The sequence below is a fragment of the Mercenaria mercenaria genome, chromosome 13 (genome assembly GCF_021730395.1).
Source record: "Mercenaria mercenaria strain notata chromosome 13, MADL_Memer_1, whole genome shotgun sequence".
Classification (NCBI taxonomy): domain Eukaryota; kingdom Metazoa; phylum Mollusca; class Bivalvia; order Venerida; family Veneridae; genus Mercenaria; species Mercenaria mercenaria.
In genome coordinates this window covers 6,114,057-6,132,538 of record NC_069373.1, presented here as the reverse complement: position 1 = coordinate 6,132,538, position 18,482 = coordinate 6,114,057, and the positions used below count along the sequence as shown (strand labels likewise).

The following is an 18,482-nucleotide window of genomic DNA, read 5'->3' as shown; positions in this document are numbered from 1 at the left end:
GAACTTGTCCAAGATTTCATTGAAAGTAATATTCTGACCAAGTTTCATTAAGATTGGGCTAAGGTTGTGACCTCTAGAGTGTTAACAATCTAATTGCTGACAATGCACGACGACGAATACAACAGATGACAGACACAGGGTGATCACAATAGCTCCCCTCAGATGAGCTGAAAAAAGTTCAGGTGAGCTAAAAACGTAGAATCTCTACCCTAAAACATTTAACAGTCTCTAACAAAAATAAAGGAAATGAAGACAAATCACTTTTTAAAAACAATATATTTATTATTATCATATGCATAGCAATTATTGTTCATGTATAAATATTACATGTATTTTCAACTAGCACAATTTTTACAATTAGAAGTATCATACAACAGAACTTGATAACATGATTACACATAGAGTAACAAAGAAAATAGGAGGCATGTCAAAGGATTAAAGTCTCAAGGTCTGACGTCCAACTGCTTATGCTGTGCTTTAACAGACGACGGCAGAATGACTGAAAAATGGCAGCAAATTTAGTGTTTAGAGTTCAATTCATATACATGTAATTTATTATTGACCCTGTCTGGTGCTTAGATGTGAAACATGAAAATCTCCATGGTGTCTCTTTTCTATGTCATGCCATTCGCTCCCTTAAATCCCTGCATATGCATCTAAACATCTTACCTCCCTGCTTAATCCTTCAAAATGATTTTCACAATTTATATTTTGTCATGTACTCAGCTAAACCATCAAGAGATATAAAACTTCTATCTAAAAACTGACTACTGTGAATTATTTTACGTCTTAAACTAAAAAATTTGAAGGGAGAGGAACAGATTCTACTTGTGCATTTAAGTACTGATGAATGCTAAATTCAAAATTGTATTGTAAACTATCTACTGAAATTATCATCTACTAGACATTTCTGGAATGACTTGCTGGTCAATAGGGGAAACTATTTACGCTTGTCCTTCAAAACTCGGACAATAGTTTTGACTATCAAATGGCCAAGCTATTCAGTAAATGTATAAAAAAATTCACTGGTAGAATTCACCACAATTTCGGTAAGTCAACATTCTTCATATCTTTCATGAAAGTAATATTTGCAACACCTTATAATACAGGAAAAGCAATGTTTCATTCAATCATTCAAAATCTTGTTCAGGGATATACAAATGCCATGTCTGGAGTCAAAATTGGTTCTGGTAACTTTCTTAGGCTAGCTCGGTTTTCAAAGTCTACAAGAATGGAAATTAGTGATCTACATGTAGTTTTGAATGAAATGTCCGACGTCAGACCAATGAATTTCAGATATTGCATATTTATAAAATATTATCAGTAACATAAAACTCATTATATTTCACAATGCACCAAATGTTACACAAGTTCAAATATGCCCAGGCATTTAAAACGGGATATAGATGTATAGGTATTTAAGCCTATTTTCTAAGGTTCCTATAGGTACAAATTATACTAAGTTAAGAGCAAATCTCGGTTAAAAAAAGCTCTTATATAGTGTATAATGATAAATAAGTTGGAATGTTAAAAGCCTCTATTCTGTATAGATGAAATGCAAGGCTTCTATCACACGAGAATCTACTAATGAATTATTGTGCATTTTGTCACATAGACAAATGTAATGGGTGACCTTTTTCTTCAAATGAGTCTTAAGTAAGAAAGTAACCTTACCCATTTGGCTCATCGGGATGACTTATTTTATGATCTGGTATTTTATAGCTGTCATACCTCACTGCGACAGTTAAAAGTTATCACACTGTCCCGAAACGTCCTATTATTTGGTCTAGACCAAGTAAGATAGTAAAGAAACAGGAAGGAACTGTTAGTGTGAACATCAATATAAAGATATATGTAACCTTTTATAACCTAAAAATAATAAGTAACTGAACAAAATATACTTTACACAGAGCAGTGCTCAATCTTTCACCAAAATTGTTTCTTCAAAGTTTCTAAAAGAACATCCTGTTTTACAGAAGTGTGGTTACATGCCAGCAATACAATAATTATGTAGTGTAAATTTTTAAAAATTTCAACTTGCATTGAGCCATGTAATCATAGATCTGTAACAATACATTAACAAATGCAATCTTATGTACTGAGCCCACATTCATCAACATAGAAACATAGACTTCAAAATGTAAAATTTTCTTTTTCCCTGTAATACTTCAAATAGCACATATAGCTATGAAACTTTGCATAAATGTGCATTCTGTAGATATAGATAGCTCTGCAAATTTTGTAAGCATGCATGTTACAAAGATATGGAATGTTGAATATTTGTTGCTTTTATGTAAAGGTTCAGACCTGCTGATAAATTGGGACCCAGTATAACATGCAGGCTTTGTCTAACAATCAGCATTCACAAAATAACATTTTTTTTTTAATGACAGCGTCTTTCCCCAAATGTTCTTGTATACTTGAGTCAATACTATGCAACTTGGAAGAAAGGATTTTTCTAAGCAAGTATACATTCTGCCAATCCTATTCACATTTGTAACTGTTATATAAAGATTATATTTAACTTTTAAAATGCACTTTTAGCTCTTCAATAAATTACTGTATAACTGTTTACATTATAAACTGTGTCTATGGACTGCCATGAAGATTGTAAGAAACTAATCAAAATATTACACAATCATAATCAACATATCCAAAATGTATATGCGAAAACCTTTGACCTTTATGATTTACAATTTGTATATCAACAGGTAAATGCCTCCATTAAATATGTTTAGCTACAAGCACATAATATAAGATTTCAGGCACATATCCTATAAGTTCAGGTTTTCCTGGAACAGAACAAAGGAGTACATTGCACTTCTATTGCTGATTTGTTCAATAACATACTTCATCTGATAAAATGCCCTCCCTCAAAATAACACACAGACACCCCACCAACATTCAGACAAACTAACATAGGCAATTTTTACAGTTAGGTATGCACTTAAAACCCTTAACCTGCTAAATATCTGTAATAACCTTTCAATTTGGACAGTATCATTAACTGCTTAAAGGGGTGCATACCAAAAGGATGCCGACTGAATGATGAACAGTGCAGATCAAGATCTGCACTGTTTGCAAAGGCAGACTCAGTTGTGTTCAGCATGATAAGGGTTAAAACTTTAATGCTTGAAATCATTTGCATTTACAAAAAATAAAATTTTACACATTTCAGCTCTAATATTTCACTTAAAGAAGGCTAATTTTAAATACTGCAAACAAGAATGTATTTTTGTGTATTTAACAAATAATACCTTGGAATCACTGTTAACAGCATTTAAAACATTTGGATACACTCACAGAAATACACAGTGTATTTTCTAAATAGTGAAATGTGGGCGACTATATTTTCAAATACAAATAATAGAATTTCAACCTTCACAAGTTTCAACAGCACATTAAATTTTATTATTTTTCCCAAAAGAAATGATTTTATACATTTGCTAGACATCCAATAACCCAAAAAAAATTTCATAAAATATTTCTGATGAATTATAAACAGGTTAAAAGGTAAGAAAACTGCAATAGAGGACCAGTTTCAAAACTGTAGCATCTGATTGGTTGTTTCTGTGCACAAATTTGAAACTGACCAATGGCATCAAGGCACTCTGAGACTGGTCTTCAAACTGAGTTTTAAAACCATGGACCAGCACAGAACAACTGTATGGTAATGTTTTTCCATTTTAGAGCATTCAGCAACAACTGAGCATACATGACTGTAATGTATTGTATGAGCAGAACTTTTCAAAGTCTTTGATGGTACATGAAGTTCCCCTAAATACAATAATTTCTGAAATAGAAAAAGACAAAATATTTTTCAGATTATATCTTTTTAAAGAAAGAATATCATAAGGTGATCTATATAATATTAATGTAACAAATGTTTCATGAATGTTTCCAATGATTGTTCGTATTGTTGTTTCAGAAATTGTGCTCATTGTAAATTGAAACAAGTTTTAACACAACCCGATTCACTTTCCTGTTAAACAAAGAAGGCTGAAAACTGTGTGTTATTATACAACAATTCATTTTTCTGACGTCACAAATATTACGTCATAGTGTTAAACAGCATACTGACGCGCTGGAAAAGAAATCAACAGAAAACATGCCATGAAACATGCAAATATTTAATGAATGTCGTCAAGGATGTACTTCAGAATCCTTGGTAACCTGTTAGAATTTAAATAATATATATCATTTAGTGATTTGCTTTGCCCTTGTGAAATAATTCCTTCACATCCGAAATCCAAACAATGATTTTATTCAGCGACAAATTACTAAATGAGACATATTTTTCTTAACTAAAATTGCTGTCAAACATGGCTTAATACACCAATATAATAGATGTTTCATGTTTGTTCATAGGACACAGGTGCCCACTTTCCTGTCACTGCATAAGGTTTCATGACACTTGGTAAAATACAAATTATGTTTTAAGATATCTGCAACTAGAACTTTAAAGCACTTCCTGTGTATTTTTTAACTAAGTCAAGGACTATAACTCTGTTTTTGCTTAGAGAAATCACAAACAGAACACCCGTTGCACAAAACATCTCCAATGCTTCACAACTCTAGATCTTACACTTTTGAAATACATGCGACACAAACTATGCTTGCTTTAGTACAAGATTTAGCACACAAAAAGGAGGATGATTCGTTTTCGTTTTGGTTTTAACGCCGTTTTTCAACAGTATTTCAGTCATGTAACGGCGGGCAGTTAACCTAACCAGAGTTCCTGGATTCTGTACCAGTACAAACCTGTTGTCCGCAAGTAACTGCCAACTTCCCCACATGAATTATCAGAGGTGGAGGACTAATGATTTCAGACACAATGTCGTTTATCAAATAGTCACGGAGAACATACGCCCCGCCCGAGGATCGAACTCGCGACCCCGCGATCCGTAGACCAACGCTCTTACCTACTGAGCTAAGCGGGCGGGCTAAAAGGAGGATGAACGTTGTGCCACTGACACTGAAGACAATAGGCATCTTCCTCCAGAAATACCAAGTCACTGTGTAATGGATGAATGCCATAGCCATTATACTTTCTTAGTGACAAGAAACAAGATATATATCAGAAAGACACCTTTGCATACATTTTTTTAATGGGCATACAACTAGCCCTACACCGGGTTTCTTGCTTAAATTTAACTTTTCAACACAAGATAAAACACTTTTATACTTACAATATAGGTTAAAATCGTTTCAAGAACTCCTCTGCACTAAGACGAGCACGTGAATTTACTGCTAGTTTCATGTCATTGATTTCTTTGTCTATTTCTTCCATAAAATGAATGATGAAGTCAACTAGCTTGTGTTTGAACATTTGCTCTGTGTGGAAATTTGTGATCAGGAAACTAATATCATAACCCTGAAATAAATGAGACCATATTCAAATAAATGTTAACAACAAAAGCTGTCACTAATGGTGACAAATGCCCCCACAATGCCTTGACCTTTGACCTGGTGACCCTAAAGTCAATAGGGGTCGTGTACTCAATAAGTACTATCAGCATGTGAAGTCTGAAGGTCCTGGGTGCAGTGGTTCGCGAGTAAAGTGCCTTCATGCAAAAAGTCAACGTTGTGACGAACAAACAAACTAACGAACAAACTAACGAACGGACGGACAGTTGAAAACTAATATGCCTCCCTTTGGGGGTCATAAAAAAATCAAGAGAATCATCATGGTCGCTGGTATAGTCGTAAAAGTTTTACAGCATGGAATACAGGTTTGCTATTCAGTTATCCATGAATCATTTTCTGTCTAATTACTTTGGATGTATATCTGCAGTGTCAAAGCAGGATTCAGTGTTGATCTACATACACAACTTATATATTTATATATTTAGTAATGTTAAAATATATCTGAGGAGAATTTTCTACATTTGAAGTTACCAGTAAATATCTAAAGATGAAATATTTTAGTGAAAGATAGACACTGGATATCTGTAAATAAGATAGACACTGGATATCTGTAAATAAAAGACGTCAAAGTCTCAAACATTGTTTACTGAACGGTCTGGATATCTGTAAATAAAAGACGTCAAAGTCTCAAACATTGTTTACTGAACGGTCTGGATATCTGTAAATAAAAGACGTCAAAGTCTCAAACATTGTTTACTGAACGGTCTGGATATCTGTAAATAAAAGACATCAAAGTCTCAAACATTGTTTACTGAACGGTCTGAATTCAGAAAATGTCACACTCTTAACATTTTAAACGAATGGTTCTACATTACAATATTAAATATATATTTCAGCTTATTACAAGACTAAATTTCATGAAATAGTTTCATTATTGTGTACAATTTTCTACTGCAGTTAAAAAGAGACCTTTTATGTGGATTCAGATGAAACCAGAAGATGCTTTTGCAGAAAATGACAGGTCTCCCTGCAAATCATAGTCATTGGCAAGAAGTCAATAGGGGACAGAAGCCAAAGTCAAAGTGGTCACCCTAATGGTTGGCTAAACGATTGAAATGCAATAGCTATATGGACTGGTTTTCACTGTTCAGGTTCCATGGTGGGAGGGGGTTGTTGGTCAAAGGTCAAGCTCACAGGGCCCTGAGGTATGAAATCTGTTTCTGATTATACCTTGAGAGCCATGTGACCTAGAACTTTGTCACTTCCTAGGATGATTGGTCTTATTGAGTAGTACAAAAAGGGTCATAATTCTGACAAGATGCTTATCAGAGTTAAGGTTCTTGGCCTACTTAGTCATCTAATGATCATAAACAAGTATGCAAAGTTTCAAGGCTGTGGCCCTTACAGTTTTTGAGAAAAGGTGGACCTAAACAAAAAATTGAGCTAATGCTGACACCGATGATCTATTGAAAACAATACCGCATAGATTTTCTTCAAAAATCAGATGAGCTAAAAACATTTTATGATCCTACAGCCCACATAAATGATCCAATTTAGTTAATACTCTCACAAATTAAACTTTGTAGCAAGACCTACAAACTGACCTAATGTAGATGATCTTTACATTCATTATAACCATCACCTGCAAACTTAAACCCAAAGCCAATAAAGATTCATTACTAGTGTCAAACTGGAAACCTGTTAGTTTGTTACATGTTGACTTCAAAATATTAACTGAAGTAACTACTAACAGAATAAAATTATCGTAAATACTTTAGTTGATAATAGGCAAGTGGGTTTTATCAAAGAAAGAAACATAGATGAAATACAAAACTTGTATATAATGTAATGGAGTATGCAGAAAAAAAGATAAGCATGGATTTTAAATATTTGTTGACTTTGAAAAAGCTTTTGCTATATCAAATCATAATTTTATTGAAACAACACTGAATCTTTTTAATTTTGGTTCAAATTTGAAAAAAAAATTGGTAAATTTTCTCTGTAAAAAAACATTATATACTGTATAATGGTTCTTGTCTAATTCCTTTAATATCAAACAAGGAGTTTGGCAAGGCTGGCTGTCCTTTGTCTTCTTATAAATTATTTCAGCTTTTGTTTGGGGACTAATTTTATCAAACTTTGTGCTTCCAACTGGTTTAAGTGGTTATTTTCGAAGAAGTAGTTAAAAGAATCAATGACATCTTGTCTATGTCGTTCCAAATTATTTTGTAAAACTCAACACCTATACTATCTGATTCTGGACTTCAATATTTTTAACGTCTTTAATCACTCTGTTTTGATACTTAGGTTTCTTCATAACAGTTATATGTTGAGCTACTTTTATGTCGTTTTGTTTAAAATACGTTACTGACTTACTGTTGTTATGAAAAAAGCAAGAAAAATAAATCTACTTGTCTGTCTATGTAAGATAGTGTTTTCCAAACTTTAGGGGACATTACTGATAACAATCCTCACTGTCCATTGGGTTGGCAAAATGCCTTCTTACACAGGTAGACATACAAGATCCTTACAATCTTCTTTGTACATCTTGTAAATTAATATCATGAATCTATGACCCTCTTATCTGTAAATCTTGTAATTCATTATGAATCTACTGAACATCTTACCTGTAAACATTGTCAATCTACTGACCATCTTACCTGTAAACGTTGTCAATCTACTGACCATCTTACCTGTAAACGTTGTCAATCTACTGACCATCTTACCTGTAAACATTGTCAATCTACTGACCATCATACCTGTAAACATTGTCAATCTACTGACCATCTTACCTGTAAACATTGTCAATCTACTGACCATCTTACCTGTAAACATTGTCAATATACTGACCATCTTACCTGTAAACACTGTCAATCTACTGACCATCTTACTGTAAACATTGTCAATCTACTGACCATCTTACCTGTAAACATTGTCAATCTACTGACCATCTTACCTGTAAACATTGTTAATCTACTGACCATCTTACCTGTAAACATTGTAAATCTACTGATTATCTTACCTCTACTGGTTTTCTCCTTAGCACTACAAAGTTTTCAGCCCTCATCATCATAAACCGCATAAACTTGTGACATAATATCTTTTCTATTTCATCACTCTGAAACATTACAGTATAAAGACTGTAGATTTACATGTATGTTAATGGTAAGCTTTAATAAGTGTGATATGGATGGTACATGTAGACAATAGAAGAGGAACATTCTTTGAGTTCTGATGAAAAATTAAGAATCAATCATAAACTGGTAGTTAAGATTCTGATTCAGTTAGTTGTCCAGGGTAGACAGTGTACAAAAATATTATTTTTGTCGAAAACTAATGATAAAAGATTACTTTAAAGTTCAATTTACCTGTAAACAACAATCCTGACACATTTAGTAAATAATAAAAGTAGGATAAACAAGTGTTTCTATTGATTTCCAGCAATGCCCTTGACCCGACCCATACCTGTACTACCATACATTTGGAAATATTCGTGTTTTATTTTTCACAATCACTGCAACACATAACTTAAAAACCTTCTGCTTACGATCATTATCACAAACAGCATATATTATACAGCTATGAAGTGCAAATTCTTAATAAAGCAAAAAGCATTGAACATTTCTCTCGAGTCGAGAAATAGATATTACCCAGTTTATTGTACTAACCCTATATATTTTACTTAAAATATTAATATTATAAAAGTTAATCTCTTTTAAATAACATGTTTCTTAATGTACTGTAGGTAAAGCTATGTTTGCAACAAAATATATTTGACAGAATGCTGTGTCAATGATATGTCATATTGGACAGACTGTCAGGTCTATGAAAAGGTTTACCATGAAAATTTTACCTTCCCAGAATTCTCACCTGTTTTACACCTATGCTTATTCGTAATGAGTTGATTGAACCTTCTATTAAAACTCGTTCTTGCTTATTTCGGCTTATTACTACTGGGGTCAAAAGAAGTTCTTTACTGCTTCTGAAAATAAGTGATTCAAAGCATTCATTAAATAGTAAATCAAACTATACATAATACAAGCAAATTAACAGATGCTGGATTTTTCTTTTCACCCAATTATTATGCCTCAAATAACTGCAGTAAAACATGATAAGAGATACTTAATAAAGGTAAAAAAGACAAATCAATTCACTTTTGGAAACTTGAAAGTATCATTACATTTTTATATCACTTTATGATGACTTGAATATTTTTTAAATGTTAAACCTAAAAATCTTTATTCTGCTTTTTATTTCCTTGCTGTTGACATGTAAACTATACAATTTGTAACTTTACAAGTATTTCCTTGTTCGGTGAATACAAAACAAATAGATTATTTTCAAATAGGAAGTTATCTAATAATACAGCAGATAAGGCATTTTTGAAGATAAAATATGAAAAAAAAAGCTCACTTACTTTACTTCTACTTCTGGTTTATTATGTCGTTCTACGTTCTGTGAATTGAAATTTTGCAGACACATGGCTGCCTCCAGTGTGTGCCTAATGGCAGTTAGATAAGGTTTTAATGTGGCAGACTGAAAAAAAAAACAAGCATTTTTTTCACTTGAGTAATTGTCAGACATAAGTTTGAATCAAATCCATAATTTAGAAATAACTGAGATAGAGTGAAAGTGCATCAAAACTTTCAACCTAAAATTCTAAGTAAAAAGGGGGAATAATTCATAAAATATTGGTGCAAGAGTTATGGCCCTTGTGTCATATGATGCGAGTGATGATGAGGAATAACTATTTTAAGTCTGAAACAAATCCATCAAGTAACTAGAGACGCTTTTGAGAAAAACGAATGTCTCCCACAACTGCCCCTATGAAAAATGCAATGACGTAATCCGATCCAGGTGCGTAGCACAGTCGTAAAAAGTAGTTACCATTTTCTTTCTAACACTGTTGATACAAGTATGTCATGTTAGAATTGAAATAACAAGTTCCCAAGTGTAGTTTATGCTAGAATAACCCAAGCTTTTCGTGATATTCTTAAGCATAAGAACTCAATGGCTATTCATTCTTTGTGAAAATTTTTGATGTGTTTGTCCCACATGTTGTAACTTACACTTTTTGCATGTGATAACATTTTCAGACATGCAGTTAAGATTTTGATTAACATCGTAAGTTTTTAAATTCTGAGAGCTTGTAAACTGTGCAGATTCAGTGATATTAGCGCAATGAGTGTGTTGTGTTCTATTGCATACAAGAACACCACCATTTACATCCGAAGACATCAGACTACTGTTAACCAGGATATCACTAAGATTTGTAGGTCGCTTGTAGGCAATAATTGGTTTGCATTTGGCCAGGTCGCGTACACTGCTTTTCTCAGATATCCCCATATATTTATTAAGGATATGACCAATGTTTGGTAGGGATGGGTTGTATACACAAACAAAGGGGATAATATCATCTGTATTCTGCCTGTGATTGGTCATGGCTTCTTCGGCTGACAATACTGATGCCTTAGCTAAAGCATCATCAAGGATATGACTTGGATAATTACGATTTTGGAAATACATTCACAATTTCTCCAATTCATTTGTGAACAAATCATCATTAGAAGTGAGACGCCTGTACCGCTTAGCTTGGCTAAACAGGATCCCTTTCTTGCATGAAAGATGGTGACAGGATGAAAATTCAATGTACTGATGTGTATTGGTTGGTTTTTCATGAACAAAAAAATCAAAATTACTATCTACTGTTCTACCAATATTAACATCAAGAAATGTAGCTGTATCTTTAGAATAACTGTGGGTGAATTTTATTTTGGGAGGACATCATTTAAACTGTCAATAAATTTAAGTAGGTCTACTTCACTGTGACAGTGTTCCCATATAAAGACAAGAAGCTGCGTTCAATAAACGCTTGATGCCCCCAGTGGCAGCCTTGTTGATAGATTTTGCACCTAAGTCCAAAACGAGGTCAAGGTCAAACTGAGGTCAGGTGATGTTTGAAGATGAGGAATGGTCACAGGTTACATTTGCTTTAGTATCAAGTCATTCTAGTAAGAGGTATTATGCTAGACGAAACGGTCCCATTTGGTTAACCAAGAGATGGCCCATATAAAGCAACCCAAGTCCAAAATGAGGTCAAGGTCAAACTAAGGTCAGGTGATGTCTGAAGATGAGGAATGGTCACAGGTTACATCTGCATTAGTATCAAGTCATTCTAGTAAGGGGTATTATGCTAGACGAAACGGTCCCATTTGGTTAACCTCGTACGGACAGATGAACGAACAAACAAACAGATGGACAGGACAATCACTATATGCCTCCCGCATCAGTAGATGCTGGGGGCATAAAAATGTCATCAAGGAAGCGTAACCAGAGCAATGGCTTAACAGTAGTATTAGCTAGGAAACTGCTTTCCAGTTCACCCATAGAAAGAGAAGCATAAGTACTCTGATGAAGTCCAATGGAAGAAACATGTTGTTTTAAAGTAAAAAGTATGTATCTGGAGTTAGTCCTTCATTTTATCTATTAAGTAAAAGAGTACTAATTCATGAAAAATTTGTACCAGAGTTATGCACCTTGTGTCATATGATGTGGATGATTAGGTGGAACAACTATTTTAAGTTTGAATCAAATCCATTCAGTAATAACTGAGACTGCGTGAAAGTGAATCAAAACTTTAACCTGAAATTCTAAGAGAAAAGGGGAGATAATTCATGAAATATTGGTGCCAGAGTTATGGCTCTTGTGTCATATGATGTGAGTGATGATGTTGAACAACTATTTTAAGTTTGAATCAAATCCATTTAGTAATAAGGCCTAAAAAAAAAAATTCTTTGTTTCCGGTAACATGCTCTAAAAAATTAGGGTAGGTAGGTAGGAAAATATTTTTTTTTGATTTTTTTTTATTAAGGGAGACTTTTTTGAAATTATTTTTGTGTCAAAAAATGAATACAAATAGGGGGGGTTATGCCTTTAGAGCATCAATAAGTTGATTTCTAACATCACTTACCATGTTTAAAGCATGAAAAGTGCAGTTTTTCAACTTATTGTCAAAAATGTTGAAAAAATTATTCTCCAAGGCAATAAAAACATTTAGGGTTGGGCCAAAAATTTAGGGTAGGTCGGGATACCGGAAACAAACAATTTTTTTTTTACGCCTAACTAAGATAGAGTGAAAGTGCATCAAAACTTCAACCTGAAATTCTAAGTGAAAGTGGGGGATAAATCATTAAATATTGGTACCACAGTTATGGACCTTGTGTCATATGATGAAGGAGATGACGTGAAACAACTATTTTTAGTTTGAACCAAATTCATTTGGTAATACATTTTTGTAGTGAGATAGTGAAAGTCCATCAAAACTTTAACCTGAAATCCTAATTCAAAAAGGGCGATAATTCATGAAATATTTGTGTGCGAGTTATGGCCCTTGTGCCAGATGATATGGGTGATGATGAGGAACAATTATTTTAAGTTTAAAGCAAATCCATCAAGTAAATACAGAGAAAAGGAGAAACAAGAGGGCCATAAAGGCCCTGTATCGCTCACCTGACCTATTGACCTAAAGCTCATCAAGATTAACATTCTGACCAAGTTTTATTAAGATATGGTCATAAATGTGGCCTCTAAAGTGATAACTAGCTTTTCCTTTGATTTGACCCAGTGAATAAGTTTCTGAACCCAAATGACCCCGATTCGAACTTGGCCTAAAGATCAACAAGATTAACATTCTGACTAAGTTTCATGAAGATATAGTCGTAAATGTGGCCTCTAGAATGTTAACAAGCTTTTCCTTTGATTTGACCTAGTGACCTAGCTTTTGACCCCAGATGACACAATATCGAACTCATCCAAGATTTTATTGAGGGTAACATTCTGACCAAGTTTCATTAAGATTATGCCAAAGTTGTGACCTCTAGAGTGTTTCCAAGCTTTTCCTTTGATTTTACCTGGTGACCTAGGTTTTGACCCTAGTTGACCCAATATCAAAATTGTCCAAGATTTTATTGACGGTAACATCCTGACCAAGTTTCATCAAGATTGGGCCAAACTTGTGACCTCTAGAGTGTTAACAAGCTTTTCCTTTGATTTGACCTGGTGATCTAGTTTTTGACCCCAGATATCTAAATAACGAACTCGTCCAAGATTTTATTGAGAGTAACATTCTGAACAAGTTTCATTAAGATTGGACAAAATTGTGACCTTTAGAGTGTTAACAGTCAAATAGTTGTTGATGATGCCGACGACGGACGGACGATGGACACAGGGCAATCACAAAAGCTCACCTTTGAGCACTTCGTGCTCAGGTGAGCCAAAAAGAGAAAGTGTAAAAAAGACTTTAATCAAGGTGGGGACGCTGAAATACGTCAACACCGACATGAGTAGGATAGCTCCCCTGGTCCCATATACATCATATAATCGAGCAAAAAGCAATTAATATTTACTATAACCACTTTCTATACCACTAGTTGGAATTCCACCAAACTGCACTGGAGTGATAAGTGACAAGCTCATTTATTATAAGTATATTGTTGAAATGAAACTAACTTGAAAATGCCCTGTTGTATTTTGGTGAGAAAATCATCTGCACAGTTTTTGACTCAAACATATAAACCGGGTTTCTGCTTAACCACTACACTCCTCCTCAGTTTAATTCTGAAGGTTTAAACCTTACTGCCACAGAGTCAGGCATCAACTGTTCAGCTTCCAACAGAGTATAGCCTCTGCAAGTACCTCATGCTCTGTATAATCGGCCACTTAGTCTTCATTTATTGTGCAGTGTTCGCGTTTTCTGAAAATTTCACCGAGTCCTCCCAAAAATGTCCCAGCCAAATATGATCGAGTCTATGGTTTTGTGGCTACAATTTTGACAATTGTCCATGTTTTACAATAAATAAATCCTTATTTAAGGATAACATGGCGTAATAGCCATATTTCATATCTTGTAACTGGATGGTAATATTTAAATGAAATTTGGTCACTTTAAAGACATTAAAAACTTTTCACCGAGAGATTTTTTAAAATTTTATCATCTTTTGGGGAGATAATCGGTATTGAAGTTAACATTGATGCCTATGGGAAATATATAATTTCTTTGATTATGAGAATCTGAACTTGAGTTTCGAGAAAATTTTGCGGTAGAAAGCTGCATTATATGATTCTGATACAAATATCAAAAAGAAATCTAAAATTCCCCGTAGGGAAAAGGAGAAAATCAATTTTTTCTAGTTTTCAGGGAAGATAACTCATGAAAAAAACCAAAATAATCAGGGGAGGTAATCTAAAGGAAATTTTTGAGAACTTCTGTCACTGTATAACTTGTCAATATGCACCTTATTTCTATCGTTTGACATTTTCAAAACTTACATTATCAAGTTGTATGTATGCTTTTGGTGAATTTGAGGCCTATTACACCATGTTATCCTTAACTTCATATTAAAATGTCAAGTTATTGGTTTTATACAGCGTGTAAACACACGGTAAACGTTGATTGTGTACAGTACATACAAAGGTTCAAATCACCAGATAATTCGTAATTTTGGATATTATTTGAAATTTTTTACTTAAGTCAACATATCAATGAGGAATTGAATCCCCTTTTGATACATTTTTTGTACATGTAAGTTTTATTTGAATTTATGGCCAATTCGTGAACTAATTGGCATTTAAACCTATACAGGGTTTTTTTTCGGCCGTTTTTATAGCCGTTATTCGGCTATAATCCCAATGCCAAAAAGTATGTATTTTTGATTTTTTCCCAAAATGAGTGCAAAAATTCCCAATCTACATTCTGAAAAAAATTTCATCAAAATTGCACAAAAAATGACCAAATTATGGACAATTTTGTAATGGAAGTATGTTAATGAGGTTCTACAATGTGAAACAAGTGTATAAGAAAGTGCTTAAACACATCCTTACTATATCCTATGGGACTAAATATTTCCCAATTTGGAACATTTACGCGTCAAAATTCCCAATTTTAGGGGTATAGGCTATGTTCCCAAATTAGCCAGAAAAAACCCTGCTATAGCATGTAAAGCGTCGGCAGTGATGAAAATAGCATCGGAAATTGCTTCAACTATATATATATTTTGGTCTTTCAAGTGTTTGACGTGAGTGGGGATATTGCCCATATGAAAAAATTATTTCAGTATTTCTTTAGTCCAACTAATTTGACGCGATCCTAGGAAATATTGATCAGGTCGGCGTGACGTCACTTCCTAGCAACCGATAAATCCGAGATACAGCAAGGTGAAAGTATCACGTAGCAACCCGTAGCGATTAAACTAGCGGTACGGGTCGCGATGTTGTTTTCCAATAAAGTAGATCATAATACTTTTTTATTTCATAATTTTTATTATTCCCTGTCCATTTATAATATATTCCTGAAAGATTTTTCTAGTTTTACTGGAAATTATTGATTTATTAGCATGTCAATACCGGTCTGGTAGAAGTGACATCTGTTGTGTATTGTCAGTTTTTCGTCCATTCGGCGATGTTGTTTTTTAATAAAATTGATTACAATGCAGTTTTATTTGGGTTTTTTTTCATTCCCTGTCCATTTATAACATATTCATTTTAAGTTTTTTTTTCTAATTTTACTGGAAATTATCGATTTATTAGCGTGTCAAAAGTGACATGTTACGTACTGCCAGTTCTTCGGCCCGTGGACGGATGTCAAGATTCCATTTGAATACTGTGTACTGCCAATTTCAGAATAGCGCGCCGTTTCAGTGTTTGCATCATACACATTTAGTCACTGACTGATATCGATTTTCTTATCGTGAGTGGCTAATTTTGTAACCGTCATTTACATAAACTCCGCCCAAGACGCGAGCCAAGTTAAACTGAAAAGCCTGTGATAAATGTATTTATGGTTTTTAAAATGGATGATATTACAGTTTTTAGTCGTATCTCAGACTCGGTTTCAAAACAAACATTTTTGTACGTGCTCTCAAACGGATTACATTATGTCTGTAAAACTGAACTTAATTAACGTCGCATTCTCCCGATCATTTCACGTATACATTATAAGTATTTTTTTCCCGTCACCGATGTACATCGATTTCCTTGTGGCAAGTCGATAAAAAATAATGTGTATTTTTATCGCTTGGTCAGGGATCTAAGTTTACATTAGTAAATCATAGTCTGATGGGCATCACTTTTCACATTAAAAATTATATATTTAGTTTAAACATAAATACCCTGTTTACATACATGACTCAAGTTATAAAGGTAATAGCTCTAAGGATTTCTGTGTGTTTGGTTATCCAGCAACATGCGATTCTGACATGCTTGAATTAACTGGAATCTTTTTTTTTTCGTACATTGAACATGTATTTAGGTCCTACTTATCAACGATTAAACTTCCGATCATGTAGCCGTTGTACATGAAGTTAAAAACCTTAAGTGCTGGGCTTCTTCATTTCGCTTTAATAGCAAATTGAAACTTGATTCGGGATTCATGACTAAGTAAGTCTCCTTGCCAAGAAACTTGCTCACGACGGAAATTTATTTTCTTGGGTTTAACGCCAGATTTCAACAGTTCTTCTTTGATGTCGGGTGGTTAGTTTACTTAATTAAGCATCGCTCCTGGGAAGAACCAGTACTAGACTCTCGTCTCCATAAGAAACTGCAAACTTTCTCACATAAAGAAATATGGTCGGTAGGAAGGCTCGAACCCGTGCCCCCACCCCAGTCAGTGAGAGGTTACAGTGATTTCAAGACAACGACTAACCACTCGACTATGGGAGCAGTCAACCGATGGATGGGTACTACAATTCGGTTTCTAGAAATCACACGACAGATGACGGAATTCTATGAAATAATGTATATTTTTTCATATCGAAAACTTTTCCAATGAAATTCTAATCGATGTCGATCCTTTGCTTTGGTATTTTACAGATTATGTCGTAAATACAAAATAGATTCTATATAACTTACGTGTCTCAAAAGATTTTTTTATTTAAAACTGTGATAGTAAATATGCACCTCTATGTTCACAGCGTTTGTAAAAGGCGATCTTGCTTATACTTTGCCTGTCACAAATACTAGTTTTTAACGATCGTACCATCTGACCATGGCATTTAATCAGAATCACATGTGCTTTTGTTTGTTTAAAATCATAACTATAATTTTCCTATCGTAAGCTTGTCTGACTTCGACAATTCTCGGCGTCAAACTTGGAAAGATCGAAATAGACAGCATCAAGGCAACCTAAATTAACCCACTTGAAACCTGGAAGACTGGATGTGGAAATCAGACTCGGAGGTATAATTATAGTGAGCACATCACTTTATATTTTTTACCGACAATCGGTTTACATCGCATCGTAGGAAAGGAAATACTTATTAGCTTTTATTAAAAAATGGCTGCGTGTTTGTCTGCACCATTTACAGTCCAAAGGTTTCTCTCTCTCAAATGATCAAATATAAAACAATCTGAACGTCGAAATTATTTTGACTAAATATTCTTAGGATCCATCAAATTAGTTGGACTAACAAACAGCATGCTGTGCATAACCTAGATACAAGATACAAATTTTTATTTATAGTTGGGTTGCAAACATAATAACATTAGCTGGCCACTGTAAACCACATTTTCAAAATTTTGGTAAGAAAATGATATGCCCAGTGTAGGACTGGAACCTACAACCCCCTGCTTGCAAAGGACTAGAGTTAGAGAGCTTGGAGCCTCGAATCTACAATCGCTTCAATTATATAACAGCACAATACAGTGATTTATCATTAACATGACAAATTTCACACTCGCGGCTGACCCATGTAGTTTCGTACAGATCCGCGGAACTACTTCCGCATATGAAATCAACCAGTTCTGCAAATGTCAATGGGTTTGGTTTTAAATTATTAAAACAGAACTATGGAGAAACATACCAGAAACCTAAATATTTTGAATGGGAAGAAAATAAAATTATTAAACTCTGCAAAGCGCAAAAGAAAGTATGAAATATCCACAAAATGACAAACACCCACCATCTTTTCGTTCTATACAGGAAGTAATCATTAAAGCGCCACCTGTTGAGCGTGAAGAACCAATCACAGTAGCTTATAAATTAAATAATATTTTGAGCACTCAAAGTATCAGTTCCCGTGATAGCTCTCAACATAATGAATTAAACTGTATTTCATCATCCA

General features: G+C 34.0%; 1 protein-coding gene across 2 annotated transcripts; it reads right to left on the bottom strand.

Moving 5' to 3' along the window:
• Positions 1 to 257: 257 nt before the first annotated feature.
• On the bottom strand, positions 258 to 18,343 carry LOC123530116 (actin-related protein 2/3 complex subunit 4). Of its 2 annotated transcripts, none has more exons than XM_045310823.2 (6): positions 18,321 to 18,343; positions 9,785 to 9,903; positions 9,238 to 9,349; positions 8,390 to 8,485; positions 5,190 to 5,374; positions 258 to 3,793 (listed from the first exon to the last, which is right to left on the bottom strand). In XM_045310823.2, exons 1-5 carry the CDS (start codon positions 18,321 to 18,323, stop codon positions 5,198 to 5,200), a joined length of 507 nt encoding a protein of 168 aa, XP_045166758.1. In that variant the 5' UTR covers positions 18,324 to 18,343; the 3' UTR covers positions 258 to 3,793; positions 5,190 to 5,197. The 2 variants fall into 2 exon arrangements, with proteins under 2 accessions (XP_045166758.1, XP_045166756.1); XM_045310821.2 differs by having other exon boundaries at positions 18,222 to 18,324.
• Positions 18,344 to 18,482: the final 139 nt, after the last annotated feature.